Source organism: Oncorhynchus masou, chromosome 24, assembly GCF_036934945.1.
Source record: "Oncorhynchus masou masou isolate Uvic2021 chromosome 24, UVic_Omas_1.1, whole genome shotgun sequence".
Classification (NCBI taxonomy): domain Eukaryota; kingdom Metazoa; phylum Chordata; class Actinopteri; order Salmoniformes; family Salmonidae; genus Oncorhynchus; species Oncorhynchus masou.
In genome coordinates, this window is record NC_088235.1 from 96,043,647 (window position 1) to 96,061,692 (window position 18,046).

Genomic DNA, 18,046 nt, shown 5'->3' on the forward strand with positions numbered 1-18,046 from the left:
ATACAAGCATTTTTCTACCCCTCGAATAACATCTGCTAAATATGTGCATGTGACCAATAACATTTTATTTATTTGATGCCATGACAAAAATAACCCTTAAGCATCATTTTCGAGATTGTATATTCTCCCTGACTGTCTCGCTTTTATTTAGGTGATTTTTAGTTGTTATTATTATTATAATAAAATATATGGCTCCATTATCTTTTCGACATACTTTTTATCTGGTTATAGTCATTTACTTTTACACTGAACACGTTTTTCCATCCATTTTGTTTTCTTCTACTGTTTGGACAAAGGCAGCCTGAAAAAAACACTTCATTGGGCCACCTAATACTTTTCTATGCAGAAAAAAAACCTGCAAAAACACACATCCCAATACAGTAAACCTAGTGTAATGACACAGTAGTATATTAAACCTAGTGTATTGACACAGTAGTATATTAAACCTAGTGTAATGACACAGTAGTACATTAAACCTAGTGTAATGACACAGTAGTACATTAAACACAGTAGTACATTAAACCTAGTGTAATGACACAGTAGTACATTAAACCTAGTGTAATGACACAGTAGTACATTAAACCACAGTAGTAGTGTAATGACACAGTAGTACATTAAACCTAGTGTAATGACACAGTAGTACATTAAACCTAGTGTAATGACACAGTAGTACATTAAACCTAAACCTAGTGTAATGACACAGTAGTACATTAAACCTAGTGTAATGACACAGTAGTACATTAAACCTAGTGTAATGACACAGTAGTACATTAAACCTAGTGTAATGACACAGTAGTACATTAAACCTAGTGTAATGACACAGTAGTACATTAAACCTAGTGTAATGACACAGTAGTACATTAAACCTAGTGTAATGACACAGTAGTACATTAAACCTAGTGTAATGACAAACATTAAACTAGTGTAATGACAATGAGTAGTACATTAAACCTAGTGTAAACCTAGTGTAATGACACAGTAGTACATTAAACCTAGTGTAATGACACAGTAGTACATTAAACCTAGTGTACATGACACAGTAGTACATTAAACCTAGTGTAATGACACAGTAGTACATTAAACCTAGTGTAATGACACAGTAGTACATTAAACCTAGTGTGAATGTACAAACCTAGTGTAATGACACAGTAGTACATTAAACCTAGTGTAATGACACAGTAGTACATTAAACCTAGTGTAATGACACAGTAGTACATTAAACCTAGTGTAATGACACAGTAGTACATTAAACCTAGTGTAATGACACAGTAATGACACAGTAGTACATTAAACCTAGTACATTAAACCTAGTGTAATGACACATTAAACCTAGTGTAATGACACAGTAGTACATTAAACCTAGTGTAATGACACAGTAGTACATTAAACCTAGTGTAATGACACAGTAGTACATTAAACCTAGTGTAATGACACAGTAGTACATTAAACCTAGTGTAATGACACAGTAGTACATTAAACCTAGTGTAATGACACAGTAGTACATTAAACCTAGTGTAATGTACATTAAACACATTAAACCTAGTGTAATGACACAGTAGTACATTAAACCTAGTGTAATGACACAGTAGTACATTAAACCTAGTGTAATGACACAGTAGTACATTAAACCTAGTGTAATGACACAGTAGTACATTAAACCTTAAACACCATTAAACCTAGTGTATGACAGTAGTACATTAAACCAGTAGTACATTAAACCTAGTGTAATGACACAGTAGTACATTAAACCTAGTGTAATGACACAGTAGTACTTTAAGCCTAGTGTAATGACACAGTAGTATATTAAACCTAGTGTAATGACACAGTAGTACATTAAACCTAGTGTAATGACACAGTAGTATATTAAACCTAGTGTAATGACACAGTAGTACATTAAACCTCGTGTAATGACACAGTAGTACATTAAACCTGGTGTAATGACACAGTAGTACTTTAAGCCTAGTGTAATGACATTAAACAGTAATGACACAGTAGTACATTAAACCTAGTGTAATGTAATGACACAGTAGTACATTAAACCTAGTGTAATGACACAGTAGTACATTAAACCTAGTGTAAACCTGACACAGTAGTACATTAAACCTAGTGTAATGACACAGTAGTACATTAAACCTAGTGTAATGACACAGTGTAATGACACAGTAGTACATTAAACCTAGTGTAATGACACAGTAGTACATTAAACCTAGTGTAATGACACAGTAGTACATTAAACCTAGTGTAATGACACAGTAGTACATTAAACCTAGTGTAATGACACAGTAGTACATTAAACCTAGTGTAATGACACAGTAGTACATTAAACCTAGTGTAATGACACAGTAGTACATTAAACCTTGTAATGACACAGTAGTACGTAGTGTAATGACACAGTAGTACATTAAACCTAGTGTAATGACACAGTAGTACATTAAACCTAGTGTGTAATGACACAGTAGTACATTAAACCTAGTGTAATGACACAGTAGTACATTAAACCTAGTGTAATGACACAGTAGTATTTAAACCTAGTGTAATGACACAGTAGTAATTAAACCTAGTGTAATGACACATTAAACCTAGTAATGACACAGTAGTACATTAAACCTAGTGTAATGACACAGTAGTACATTAAAGTGTAATGACACAGTAGTACATTAAACCTAGTGTAATGACACAGTAGTACATTAAACCTAGTGTAATGACACAGTAGTACATTAAACCTAGTGTAATGACACAGTAGTACATTAAACCTAGTGTAATGAATGACACAGTAGTACATTAAACCTAGACACAGTAGTACATGAATGACACAGTAGTATATTAAACCTAGTACATTAAACCTAGTAATGACACAGTAGTACATTAAACCTAGTGTAATGACACAGTAGTACATTAAACCTAGTGTAATGACACAGTAGTACATTAAACCTAGTGTAATGACACAGTAGTACATTAAACCTAATGACACAGTGTAATGACACAGTAGTACATTAAACCTAGTGTAATGACACAGTAGTACATTAAACCTAGTGTAATGACACAGTAGTACATTAAACCTAGTGTAATGACACAGTAGTACATTAAACCTAGTGTAATGACACAGTAGTACATTAAACCTAGTGTAATGACACAGTAGTACATTAAACCTAGTTAATGACACAGTAGTACATTAAACCTAGTGTAATGACACAGTAGTACATTAAACCTAGTGTAATGACACAGTAGTACATTAAACCTTGTGTAATGACACAGTAGTACATTAAACCTAGTGTAATGACACAGTAGTACATTAAACCTAGTGTAATGACACAGTAGTAATTAAACCTAGTGTAATGACACAGTAGTACATTAAACCTAGTGTAATGACACAGTAGTACATTAAACCTAGTGTAATGACACAGTAGTACATTAAACCTAGTGTAATGACACAGTAGTACATTAAACCTAGTGTAATGACACAGTAGTACAAACCTAGTGTAATGACACAGTAGTACATTAAACCTAGTGTAATGACACAGTAGTACATTAAACCTAGTGTAATGACACAGTAAATTAAACCTAGTGTAATGACACAGTAGTACATTAAACCTAGTGTAATGACACAGTAGTACATTAAACCTAGTGTAATGACACAGTAGTACATTAAACCTAGTGTAATGACACAGTAGTACATTAAACCTAGTGTAATGACACAGTAGTACATTAAACCTAAATGACACAGTAGTACATTAAACCTAGTGTAATGACACAGTAGTACATTTGACAAACCTAGTGTAATGACACAGTAGTACATTAAACCTAGTGTAATGACACAGTAGTACATAATGACACTTAGTACATTAAACCTAGTGTAATGACACAGTAGTACATTAAACCTAATGTAGTAATGACACAGTAGTACATTAAACCTAGTGTAATGACACAGTAGTACATTAAACCTTGTAATGACACAGTAGTACATTAAACCTAGTGTAATGACACAGTAGTACATTAAACCTAGTGTAATGACACAGTAGTACATTAAACCTAGTGTAATGACACAGTAGTACATTAAACCTAGTGTAATGACAGTAGTACATTAAAAACCTAGTGTAATGACACAGTAGTACATTAAACCTAGTGTAATGACACAGTAGTACATTAAACCTTGAATTAAACCTAGTGTAATGACACAGTAGTACATTAAACCTAGTGTAATGACACAGTAGTGTACATTAAACCTAGTGTAATGACACAGTAGTACATTAAACCTAGTGTAATGACACAGTAGTACATTAAACCTAGTGTAATGACACAGTAGTACATTAAACCTAGTGTAATGACACAGTAGTACATTAAACCTAGTGTAATGACACAGTAGTACATTAAACCTAGTGTAATGACACAGTAGTACATTAAACCTAGTGTAATGACACAGTAGTACATTAACACAGTAGTACCTAGTGTAATGACACAGTAGTAATGACACAGTAGTAATTAAACCTAGTGTAATGACACAGTAGTACATTAAACCTAGTGTAATGACACAGTAGTACATTAAACCTAGTGTAATGACACAGTAGTACATTAAACCTAGTGTAATGACACAGTAGTACATTAAACCTAGTGTAATGACACAGTAGTACTTTAAGCCTAGTGTAATGACACAGTAGTACATTAAACCTAGTGTAATGACACAGTAGTACATTAAACCTAGTGTAATGTAGTAATGACATTAAACCTAGTGTAATGACACAGTAGTACATTAAACCTAGTGTAATGACACAGTGACCTAGTGTAATGACACAGTAGTACATTAAACCTAGTGTAATGACACAGTAGTACACAGTTAAACCTAGTGTAATGACACAGTAGTACATTAAACCTAGTGTAATGACACAGTAGTACATTAAACCTAGTGTAATGACACAGTAGTACATTAAACCTAGTGTAATGACACAGTAGTACATTAAACCTAGTGTAATGACACAGTAGTACATTAAACCTAGTGTAATGACACAGTAGTACATTAAACCTAGTGTAATGACACAGTAGTACATTAAACCTAGTGTAATGACACAGTAGTAGTATTACTTTAACCTAGTGTAACCTAGTGTAATGACACAGTAGTACATTAAACTAGTGTAATGACACAGTAGTACATTAAACCTAGTGTAATGACACAGTAGTACATTAAACCTAGTGTAATGACACAGTAGTACATTAAACCTAGTGTAATGACACAGTAGTACATTAAACCTAGTGTAATGACACAGTAGTACATTAAACCTAGTGTAATGACACAGTAGTACATTAAACCTAGTGTAATGACACAGTAGTACATTAAACCTAGTGTAATGACACAGTAGTACATTAAACCTAGTGTAATGACACAGTAGTACATTAAACCTAGTGTAATGACACAGTAGTACATTAAACCTAGTGTAATGACACACAGTAGTACATTAAACCTAGTGTAATGACACAGTAGTACATTAAACCTAGTGTAATGACACAGTAGTACATTAAACCTAGTGTAATGACACAGTAGTACATTAAACCTAGTGTAATGACACAGTAGTACATTAAACCTAGTGTAATGACACAGTAGTACATTAAACCTAGTGTAATGACACAGTAGTACATTAAACCTAGTGTAATGACACAGTAGTACATTAAACCTAGTGTAATGACACAGTAGTACATTAAACCTAGTGTAATGACACAGTAGTACATTAAACCTAGTGTAATGACACAGTAGTACATTAAACCTAGTGTAATGACACAGTAGTACATTAAACCTAGTGTAATGACACAGTAGTAAACCTATTAAACCTAGTGTAATGACACAGTAGTACATTAAACCTAGTGTAATGACACAGTAGTACATTAAACCTAGTGTAATGACACAGTAGTACATTAAACCTAGTGTAATGACACAGTAGTGTAATGACACAGTAGTACATTAAACCTAGTGTAATGACACAGTAGTACATTAAACCTAGTGTAATGACACAGTAGTACATTAAACACAGTAGTGTAATGACACAGTAGTACATTAAACCTAGTGTAATGACACAGTAGTACATTAAACCTAGTGTAATGACACAGTAGTACATTAAACCTAGTGTAATGACACAGTAGTACATTAAACCTAGTGTAATGACACCTAGTGTAATGACACAGTAGTACATTAAACCTAGTGTAATGACACAGTAGTACATTAAACCTAGTGTAATGACACAGTAGTACATTAAACCTAGTGTAATGACACAGTAGTACATTAAACCTAGTGTAATGACACAGTAGTACATTAAACCTAGTGTAATGACACAGTAGTACATTAAACCTAGTGTAATGACACAGTAGTACATTAAACCTAGTGTAATGACACAGTAGTACATTAAACCTAGTGTAATGACACAGTAGTACATTAAACCTAGTGTAATGACACAGTAGTACATTAAACCTAGTGTAATGACACAGTAGTACATTAAACCTAGTGTAATGACACAGTAGTACATTAAACCTAGTGTAATGACACAGTAGTACATTAAACCTAGTGTAATGACACAGTAGTACATTAAACCTAGTGTAATGACACAGTAGTACATTAAACCTAGTGTAATGACACAGTAGTACATTAAACCTAGTTAAACCTAGTAATGACACAGTAGTACATTAAACCTAGTGTACACAGTAGTACATTAAAAACCTAGTGTAATGACACAGTAGTACATTAAACCTAGTGTAATGACACAGTAGTACATTAAACCTAGTGTAATGACACAGTAGTACATTAAACCTAGTGTAATGACACAGTAGTACATTAAACCTAGTGTAATGACACAGTAGTACATTAAACCTAGTGTAATGACACAGTAGTACATTAAACCTAGTGTAATGACACAGTAGTACTTTAAGCCTAGTGTAATGACACAGTAGTACATTAAACCTAGTGTAATGACACAGTAGTACATTAAACCTAGTGTAATGACACAGTAGTACATTAAACCTAGTGTAATGACACAGTAGTACATTAAACCTAGTGTAATGACACAGTAGTACATTAATTAAACCTAGTGATTTGATTCACACAGTAGTACATTAATGAAACCTAGTGTAATGACACAGTAGTACATTAAACCTAGTGTAGTGACACAGTAGTACTTTAAGCCTAGTGTAATGACACAGTAGTACATTAAACCTAGTGTGATGGCACAGTAGTACTTTAAGCCTAGTGTAATGACACAGTAGTACATTAAACCTAGTGTAATGACACAGTAGTAGTTTAAGCCTAGGGTAATGACACAGTAGTACATTAAACCTAGTGTAATGACACAGTAGTAGTTTAAGCCTAGTGTAATGACACAGTAGTACATTAAACCTAGTGTAATGACACAGTAGTACTTTAAGCGTAGGGTAATGACACAGTAGTAGTTTAAGCCTAGGGTAATGACACAGTAGTACATTTAACCTAGTGTGTAGGGGTGTAGAAATCCCCATTGACTGAGGATGAGGGGTCACCATTTAATTAACCGACCACTATGTAGAAATCACATTGAATACAATCATAAACCACTATTATCAATCTGACTCCAATATTATGTGAATAAATGCAACAAGCCCTGTGCGTCTCTAAATGATTCAGCAAGATAGCGAGTCCTGCGTTACCACTTACCACTTCAATTTGACATGTCAAACTAGCACCGTCATGCAATTATTAAGAGACTAGATGCGAATAGCTAATCCTGGCGACCAATGTTATAGCATTCATTTGAGGCAAGCAGAAACGTCAAGGTGTAAGCATGTATAGTGTAAATAACATCTACCAATAGAACTACTAAATTGTAAGCTTATAGTCAAAGAATTACTCTGTAAAACGAGGAATGTATTTACTTAAACTTATAGAATTCATTAGTCACAAAATAATTAACACTCAAACAATTCATACATGATACATTACAGACTACTCAGAGTAAATGAGTAGTCGACTGATAGACAGACTTAACGTGGCTACACGTGTCTTCATTTAAGAATAATGTCTTTGAGAAAACTGTGTAATACACACATGAACTTGCTGACAAGTTCTCAAAGTCCTTTTAAACAAATTCAAGCAGAAACTCACACCCAACCTGAATTAACATTTCTTTGCACTAAAAAGAAAACACAGGAATACACACCCAGATTCTAATCAACTCAATTTAAATGATAGGATTGCGCCTGTCTCACTCCAGCTTTGAACTATTCAATTTTTCATTTTTTTTCAATTCAAGGGGCTTTATTGGCATGGGAAACATGTGTTAACATTGCCAAAGCAAGTAAGGTATATAATATATAAAGTGAAATAAACAATAAAAATTAACAGTAGACATCACACACTGAACTATCCAACGAACAAAATAACAGTTTCCCTGTAACAACAAAGACATAGCTGTCACACCCTGGCCTTAGTTATCTTTGTTTTCTTTATTATTTTGGTTAGGTCAGGGTGTGACAAGGGGGATGTATGGTTTTAGTTTCTTCTAGGGTGTTTGTACTGTCTAGAGTTTTTTGTAGATTTATGGGGTTGTGGTCATTCTTGGTGTTTATGTAAGTCTATGGTTGCCTAGATTGGTTCTCAATCAGAGGCAGGTGTTTATCGTTGTCTCTGATTGGGAACTATATTTAGGCAGCCATGTTCTTTGGGTATTTTGTGGGTGATTGTTTCCTGTGTCAGTGTTTGTGCCACACGGGACTGTTTCGGTTAGTTCACGGTTAATGTATTTGTGTTCATGTTTAGTTTTTCTTATTAAAAACCATGGACAACTTCCACGCTGCGTATTGGTCCGATCCTTGTTTCACCTCTTCAGAGGAAGAGGAGGAAATCTGCTGTGACAATAGCACTTACAGTACAATAAAACATATCAACATTCATAGCTCTTTTTGAACTCATGAAACAATCCAAACATGACTATTTAATTCGCACAGAAGCATTAATTTAGTTTCATCTGTCTTTACGCTTCCAACGGTGTCTGTGCTCCCAGCGTTCTATGGTAATGTTCCTTCCCAGAGAAAGACACAGATAAGGTGTGTTTGACCCCTGTTATAGCCCACATATGGTCAGCCATCCAAACAATGTCATTAAACGTGATTGAGACCACGCTGGGCCTCAGCGCCTCCAAATCACCAGTATCACCTTCTCTCATTCTTCCACAGCAAGTGTAATGAAGAATAGAAGCTGTAAATGTTTTATAGGACAGCTATGGACCCACCATGTTTCTCACTGTGTGACTTTAGGAGTTTCAGACGCTCACGCTCAACCTCTTGAGGGTTGGTCACACACTCATGATCAAGCTGAAGGTCATTCTTGTTGTGCATTACAGAATGGACCGGATATTAGGGAGACTGCAATTAGGTGCCTGACTCATACTAGTAGGTTAGAGAAAGTGTGTGTGTGCGTTTGCCATGCTGTCGTCCATTCAGATTGCGCCTGCGGGGGTCTCTCTATAAAACAGAAAGCGCCACACGAATACCAGACTGAGCCGTCTCTCTATAAAACACTGAAAGAGCCAGTATACTGTGTAGGAGAACCCAGCTAAATGAGGTTTCACTGTAGTAGAGAGCCAGTATACTGTGTAGGAGAACAGAAATGAGGTATCACTGTAATAGACAGCCAGTAGACTGTGTGAGAACCCATAAATGAGGTTTTACAGTAGAGAGCCAGTCTGAGTAGGAGAACCCAGCAAATGAGGTTTCCTGTAGACAGCCAGTTAGATCACTTTGCAGTGCTAAAACCCAGCTAAATGAGGTTTCACTGTAGTAGAGAGCCAGTATACTGTGTAGGAGAACCCAGCTAAATTAGGTTTCACTGTAGTAGAGAGCCAGTATACTGTGTAGGAGAACCCAGCTAAATGAGGTATCACTGTAGTAGACAGCCAGTAGACTGTGTAGGAGAACCCAGCTAAATGAGGTTTTACTGTAGTAGAGAGCCAGTAGACTGTGTAGGAGAACCCAGCTAAATGAGGTTTCACTGTAGTAGAGAGCCAGTATACTGTGTAGGAGAACCCAGCTAAATGAGGTATCACTGTAGTAGACAGCCAGTAGACTGTGTAGGAGAACCCAGCTAAATGAGGTTTCACTGTAGTAGACAGCCAGTAGACTGTGGTAGAACCCAGCTAAATGGGGTTGCACTGTAGTAGACAGCCAGTAGACTTGTAGGAGAACCCAGCTAAATGAGGTTTCACTGTAGTAGACAGCCAGTAGACTGTGGTAGAACCCAGCTAAATGGGGTTGCACTGTAGTAGACAGCCAGTAGACTTGTAGGAGAACCCAGCTAAATGTAGTAGTGCTGAGGTATCACAGATACTTTGTGCTTCACCAAATCATCCTCCTTTTTCTGTGTAGTGGGGGATGAGACTTTCCCCCCTCTAGAGATGGTTTGTCCTCAATGGTGCCCCTCTCTGAAGAATCCTTGCTCCAGGAACCAGGGATAAATAGAGAGATAGGTGAGCGAGAGAGAGAGAAGAATCCTTGCTCCAGGAACCAGAGAGAGATAGGTGAGAGAGAGAGAGAGAGAGAGAGAAAGAGAGAGTGAGAGGAAAGCGAGAGAGTGAAAGAGAGAGAGGTTCTCCCTACGGGGGGTTACCTTCTTCCAGAGAAGTCACATCCTCCCAGCCCTGCACCGTCTGCTGGGAGAAGATATCAGTCCCCCCCAAAGAGCATTCAGCTGTAAACATGCTTGACTTTGACTCTCTCGACCCACATATCCTCACAGGGTGTCATTGAGACAAAGCAACGAAGCAGGCAGAAAACTCCCAAGAGTTAGGTGATTTAAAGACATAAAAAATCCTGGTGTTGGACTGATATTTGATACTCTAAGTAGATGTAGGGGTGGTGTTGTGTCAGTTGTTCTGTTGTTTGTAGACTTCAACAGTGTCTCGTGTTCGACTGATGCTGTGTAGTAGTTCGAGGGAGTTGCAGATTTAGACCTTATAGTTTGGACATTTGACCTCTGATTTGACCTCGTTGAACAGGGTAGAAAAACAGGTCAGCGATCTTACGTAGAAGCTGAGAGCTATTTATGTAGAGTATCTCTCAAAGCTTTTCACCACAGCCCAAGCCAGGTCAATGGCTCATTCATCTTTTGCTTTAAGGGATTTGAATAGAAAGAATGAAGAGTAATGGTACTCTGACAAATAATGTTGGCAGGAGTAAAGAAGTGTTTTCCCTAAGAACCCCTTCAGATATCACCCAAACTGTTCGCATTGAACTTATGAGTATGAAATGGCACCTCTGTCAGATTCAGATGTATTGTGTATCAAAGTGCAGTGTTAAGCATGATGTATTGAAATGTAAAGCGTTGTTAATGTGTGTGTGTGTGTGGGAGTGTGGGTGTGGCTGTGTGTGTGTGGCTATCATTTCCCTGAAAGCCTCTAAAGCACTCCAACATCACGGGTCTAGGAATGTAGCCTTTTATGTGGAGGGACTGAGTATGCTTGTTTGTCTTTCCTCGTCACTGAAGAACGCCTCTATTTTCCAACCCGTGGAGATGGTTCTCTAAACCTGGGTTATGTTCATTAGGGCACAATGGAAAACAATCCTAATCTTCATGTTGTTCATTTTGAGACTTGTTTGTTGAAGCTTCACTGGAGAAAACAACATGCAAAGTATGAAATAATAATGTCAGTTCCAGCAAGTCGCAGTCAGGCAATGTATGTTTCATGAGTCTGTTTGCCGAGATGGGTGAAAGTTAGAGGTGTTATTGAATCAATGAAGTCTCAGATGAAAGCGATGACTCCCTAGCTAGCTGTGATCAGTGATCAGGTTTGATGCAGTGGCACCATCTTGTTCGGAGACACAATAGAGATGATTTGGAGCAGAGAGCACTGTTGCCGTTGATGCCGTGAGATACTTTCAACCAAACTCTTTGTCTTCCCATTGCCTTCATCTCAGAGTGAGCTGGCAAAATGCACGTCACCATTCAAAGTTTCAAAGATGTGTTTGTTCTGTAATTGCTGAAGTTTTTGCCAGAACCGTGGGAATAAGGGAACAGAGAGGGAGAGAGAGAGAAAGAAAGAGAGAGAGCGAGAGAAGCTCACATGCAAGTCATATTTTGCCTTTCTTCTTGTTATGAACATGTTCTTTATAAGTTACTGTCTGTCAAGTCAAATGATATGCAGTTATTCAGGCTGAAAGTGACTGATGTAGGCCTAAACAATGTCTCTCTCCTCAATTCAATTATAGGTTTTCCACAATGACACAACACTTTCTTCAAATGAATGGCTTAAGAGTGGCAGTACATTCACCTCCCACTATCTGGCTGTATCTCCATGAACGGCAGCATTCAGCAAAAGCACATTTGAGGAAAACATGCTTTCTGTATTTTTTGGGTTGATTAAGCAGGGAAATGAGGGACAAATACAACCCTGCCCGGCTACTACACTGTTCCCCTTTTTTGTGTGAGTAGGGAGGTAGAAGGGAGTGGTTAGGACAAGCCTGAGTGGTTGCAGCTTGCCCCACCTCCACCTCCGCTCTGAACACACACACACACACACACACACACACACACACACACACACACACACACACACACACACACACACACACACACACACACACACACACACACACACACACACGCACACAGTGATGAGGAATCAGTGGAGTTGTGAGCTGGGTGCCGTAGCGCCTCGTTGCAGGCTTTCCGTTCCAGGTGAATGATTCCCTGTAATAACATGGGAATAAGCCGGGATAACTGGAGAGCACCGAGGCGTTAGTCATTTTCCTTCACCGCAGTGGAGACATTTAGAGCTGCTGTATGGGGCTGGCATGGCAGGGGCACCAAGGAGAATACGTCACAAATGGCATCCTATTCTCTATTTAGTGAGCTACTGTTGACAGGGGCCAATAGGGATTTAAGAGTTAAACCTTCCTGGTTGTCTCTGCCTTGGACAGGCATCAAACAGACAGTGGCTGTACCTATGGCAGGCTTGGCAGCACAGCAGCCATTGTCGTTCATGTTTGGCTCTGTCTATCTGAGACAAATGGGAGGATAATGACATAACTGGCTTGCATAAGCATGGTGCCTTTTGTGATTTGCTGTCCATTTGTGAGAGGGAGGTGCTCAACTGTTAGCATGCAGAAGATGACTAATTAGTGCGTATATGTGTGTGTGGGTCTGTGTGTGTGTGTGGGGGGGGGGGGTCTGTGTGTGTGGGTGTGTGTTTGTTTGTGTGTGTGAGAGACTGTGAGACTTTAATCATCAGAGAGACTGTGGGACTTTAACCAACAGAGAGACTGTGGGACTTTAACCAACAGAGAGACAGGGGTTGTGTTACTTAAGTATGTAGTTGAATGCACAGATTGTAATTGTCTATGGATAAGGCTATATGCTAAATCACAAAATGAACATGCAATATTAACCCCACCTCTCTTCTGTCTCCTTTCTCAGGTGTCACTCTATGATTGCGTGAGCTGCTATCTATCGAGCGGAGCGGGAGTGTAGGTAGAGGAGCAGAGGAGAGGCGTGCCAACACCTGGACCATGGCACTGAGCCACCGATGGGCACAATCTCCCCTCGCGAGGGGGGCCACATTTATCCTAGTACTGGGCAGTCTGGCCCTGCCATCACCATCCCACGCAGACAGTGAGTAACACAATGATATCAATGATACCTCCAGAGATATGCGGTATAGAATTCTTGTTGTATTTCTATGGATACACCATAGAGAAGTATTGTTGTATTTCTATGGATACACCATAGAGAAGTCTTGTTGTATTTCTAGGGATACACCATAGAGAAGTCTTGTTGTATTTCTAGGGATACACCATAGAGAAGTCTTGTTGTATTTCTAGGGATACACCATAGAGAAGTCTTGTTGTATTTCTACACCATAGGATACACCATAGAGAAGTCTTGTTGTATTTCTAGGGATCTTGTTGTATTTCACACATAGAAAGAGAAGTCTTGTTGTATTTCTAGGGATACACCATAGAGAAGTCTTGTTGTATTTCTAGGGATACACCATAGATAAGATTTCTAGGGATACACCATAGAGAAGTCTTGTTGTATTTCTAGATACACCATAGAGAAGTCTTGTTGTATTTCTAGGTCTTGTTGTATTTCTAGGGATACACCATAGAAGTCTTGTTGTATTTCTAGGGATACACCATTGTTGTATTTCTAGGGATACACCATAGAGAAGTCTTGTTGTATTTCTAGAGGTCTTGTTGTATTTCACCATACACCATAGAGAAGTCTTGTTGTATTTCTAGGGATCTTGTTGTATTTCTAGGGATACACCATAGAGAAGTCTTGTTGTATTTCTAGGGATACACCATAGAGAAGTCTTGTTGTATTTCTAGGGATACACCATAGAGAAGTCTTGTTGTATTTCTAGGGATACACCATAGAGAAGTCTTGTTGTATTTCTAGGGATACACCATAGAGAAGTCTTGTTGTATTTCTAGGGAAACACCATAGGGAAACACCATAGAAGTCTTGTTGTATTTCTAGGGATACACCATAGAGAAGTCTTGTTGTATTTCTAGGGATACACCATAGAGAAGTCTTGTTGTATTTCTATGGATACACCATAGAGAAGTCTTGTTGTATTTCTAGGGATACACCATAGAGAAGTCTTGTTGTATTTCTAGGGATACACCATAGAGAAGTCTTGTTGTATTTCTAGGGATACACCACCATTAGGTCATTTCAATCAGGCTCCTTGCAGCCTGACATCTACCACGCAGACAGTGAATAAACACCATTATATTTTTTATTTTATTAAGCCTTTATTTAATTAGCAAAGTCAGTTTTAAGAACAAATTCTTATTTACACTGACAGTCTAAAATATGACCTCCATAAATAATATTCTGCCTGTTATTGTATAGCTTGGGGTGGTGTTTTCCATAGACTGTAAGGCTGATTTCCTAGACCCAGATTAAGCCTAGTCCTAGACAGTGGAGATTCGCCATAGAGATTCTCTAATTCTCTTCCTGTGGATCCCTGTGCCTGAGATACACCGGAGAGGAATGTGCAGTGTTTTATGGCCAGCGATTGACCCGTTCTCCTTTCTATTTCCTACGATCCAAATTAAGTCATTATTGTCAAAATTGAAATGACGTCAATACAAGACTGTAGAACTGGTTGTAAACGGGTTAATTTGACATCAACCACTGTTGCTTTCTGGTATTGCTCCTCTATTGGCATGTAGTAGTATGGCTTTGCAGAGATATTTTCCAGAGACAAAGTGTTGTAGGCACGAGGCCTACATTCATCACTTTGTAAAGTGAGGATGTTAAGGAAACAATGCTGTGACACATGAAATGAATCAAATCCCTGCTTGAACTAAGTGTTCTGTTTGTTCACTGTTATATCTATCTCTCCCAACCAAAACAGATCTTAGCTATCTAATGATCCATCTTGTTGTGATCCGTCAGCAGTGCCGGTGTCTGATCTCTCTCTGCTGTTCACTCACATTAGTATCATGAGATGTTGTCTTGTGGAATCTCTCGCTGCTTTTAAAAATGTTGAGATATCTGACTTGAGACAGTCTGGAAATAGTGTGGAGTCTTGAGAACCCTTTCAGGTTTTGTGTTCTGAGGAAAGTGTTTTGTGTTCAAAAGGAACACTCTCACTCTGTTTGTTCTGGGCTTCTTATTCAGTGAATGAATTCCAGTGATTCTAACAGCTTCTCTATCACGCAGCCTTTTCAGCATTCATGTTGTTCTAACCCATCCTCAACCAACCAACCTTCCTCTTCTAATGGCACACAAGGCACACAATGGTAGGGGCCTTACCTATTAAGGCTACTTCTCGTACTCTCAAGTACCAGTAGGAATAGTACTCTCAAGTATACAGTAGGAATAGTACTCTCAGGTATACAGTAGGAATCTGACTCTAGTCTAGTGGTTCCCAAACTTGTGAACCGTCATTGGGGATGGGATCATAATTGCTTAATTAACTCTGGAACCACACCTTTGTGGAAGCACCTGCTTTTAATATACTTTGCATACATCATTTGCTCAAGTGTTTCCTTTATTTTGGCAGTTACCTCTACATTACAATAGTACAGTAGATTAGTAGTAGTAGCAGTGCAGTACAGTAGTACAGTAGGTTAGTATTAGTAGTAGTGCAGTATAGTAATACAGTAGGTTAGTAGCAGTAGTAGTGCAATACAGTAGTACAGTAGGTTAGTAGTAGTGCAGTAGGTTAGTAAAAGTAGTAGTGCAGTACAGTAGCTTAGTAGTAGTGCAGTACAGTAGTACAGTAGGTTAGTAGTACTAGTAGTGTAGTACAGTAGGTTAGTAGTAGTGCAGTACAGTAGTACAGTAGGTTAGTAGTAGTAGTGCATTACAGTAGGTTAGTAGTAGTAGTAGTACAGTACAGCAGCTTAGTAGTAGTGCAGTACAGTAGTACAGTAGGTTAGTAGTACTAGTAGTGTAGTACAGTAGGTTAGTAGTTTTGCAGTACAGTAGTACACTAGGTTAGTAGTAGTAGTGCATTACAGTAGCTTAGTAGTAGTAATAATGCAGTACAGTAGTACAGTAGGTTTGTAGTACTAGTAGTGCAGTACGGTAGTACAGTAGGTTAGTAGGTTAGTAGTACTAGAAGTGCAGTACAGTAGTACAGTAGGTTAGTAGTACTAGTAGTGCAGTACGGTAGTACAGTAGGTTAGTAGTAGTAGTAGTAGTAGTGCAGTATAGTAATACAGTAGGTTAGTAGCAGTAGTAGTACAGTACAGTACAGTAGTACAGTAGGTTAGTAGTAGTGCATTACAGTAGGTTAGTAATAGTAGTAGTGCAGTACAGTAGTACAGTGGGTTAGTAGTAGTAGTAGTACAGTACAGTAGCTTAGTAGTAGTGCAGTACAGTAGTACAGTAGGTTAGTAGTACTAGTAGTGTAGTACAGTAGGTTAGTAGTAGTGCAGTGCAGTAGTACAGTAGGTTAGTAGTAGTAGCGCATTACAGTAGGTTAGTAGTAGTAGTAGTGCAGTACAGTAGTACAGTAGTACAGTAGGTTGGTAGTATTAGTAGTACATTACAGTAGGTTAGTAGTAGTGCAGTACAGTAGTACAGTAGGTTAGTAGTAGTGCAGTACAGTAGTACAGTAGGTTAGAACTAGTGCAGTACAGTAGGTTCATAAGTTAGTAGTAGTGGTAGTGCAGTACAGTAGTACAGTAGGTTTGTAGTACTAGTAGTACAGTACAGTAGTACAGTAGGTTAGTAGGTTAGTAGTACTAGTAGTGCAGTACAGTAGTACAGTAGGTTAATAGTAGTAGTAGTAGTAGTGCACTACAGTAGTACAGTAGGTTAGTAGTAGTAGTGCATTATAGTAGGTTCGTAGGTTAGTAGTAGTAGTAATGCAGTACAGTAGGTTAGTAGTAGTAGTAGTAGTGCAGTAGGTTAGTAGTAGTATTAGTACAGTAGGTTAGTAGTATTAGTAGTACATTACAGTAGGTTAGTAGTAGTGCAGTACAGTAGTACAGTAGGTTAGTAGTAGTGCAGTACAGTAGGTTACTGGTAGTAATTGTGCAGTACAGTTGTACAGTAAGTTAGTAGTAGTGCAGTACAGTAGGTTAGTAGGCTAGTGGTTGTAGTAGTACAGTACAGTAGGTTAGTAGTAGTAGTAGTGCAGTGCAGTAGTACAGTAGGTTAGTAGTAGTAGTGCATTATAGTAGGTTCGTAGGTTAGTAGTAGTAGTAATGCAGTACATTAGGTTAGTAGTAGTAGTAGTAGTAGTTGTGCAGTAGGTTAGTAGTAGTAGTAGTACAGTAGTACAGTAGGTTAGTAGTATTAGTAGTACATTACAATAGGTTAGTAGTAGTGCAGTACAGTAGGTTTGTAGGTTAGTGGTTGTAGTAGTGCAGTACAGTAGGTTAGTAGTTTAGTGGTTGTAGTAGTGCAGTGCAGTAGTACAGTAGGTTAGTAGTAGTAGTAGTAGTGCAGTACAGTAGGTTAGTAGTAGTAGTGCAGTACAGTAGGTTAGTAGTAGTAGTAGTAGTGCAGTACAGTAGGTTAGTAGTAGTAGTAGTAGTAGTAGTGCTGTGCAGTAGAACAGTAGGTTAGTAGTAGTAGTAG

General features: G+C 38.0%; 1 protein-coding gene across 8 annotated transcripts in view; it reads left to right on the top strand.

The window, feature by feature from the left end:
• Positions 1 to 18,046, top strand: part of ptprfa (protein tyrosine phosphatase receptor type Fa) — a 317,924-nt gene that overhangs the window by 24,705 nt on the left and 275,173 nt on the right. For all 8 annotated transcript variants that reach the window (XM_064935762.1, XM_064935763.1, XM_064935768.1 and 5 more), the window contains exon 2: positions 13,415 to 13,609. In XM_064935762.1, the coding sequence (XP_064791834.1) occupies positions 13,507 to 13,609 (103 nt within the window). In that variant the 5' untranslated portion in view covers positions 13,415 to 13,506. The remainder of the gene's footprint in view (positions 1 to 13,414; positions 13,610 to 18,046) is intronic.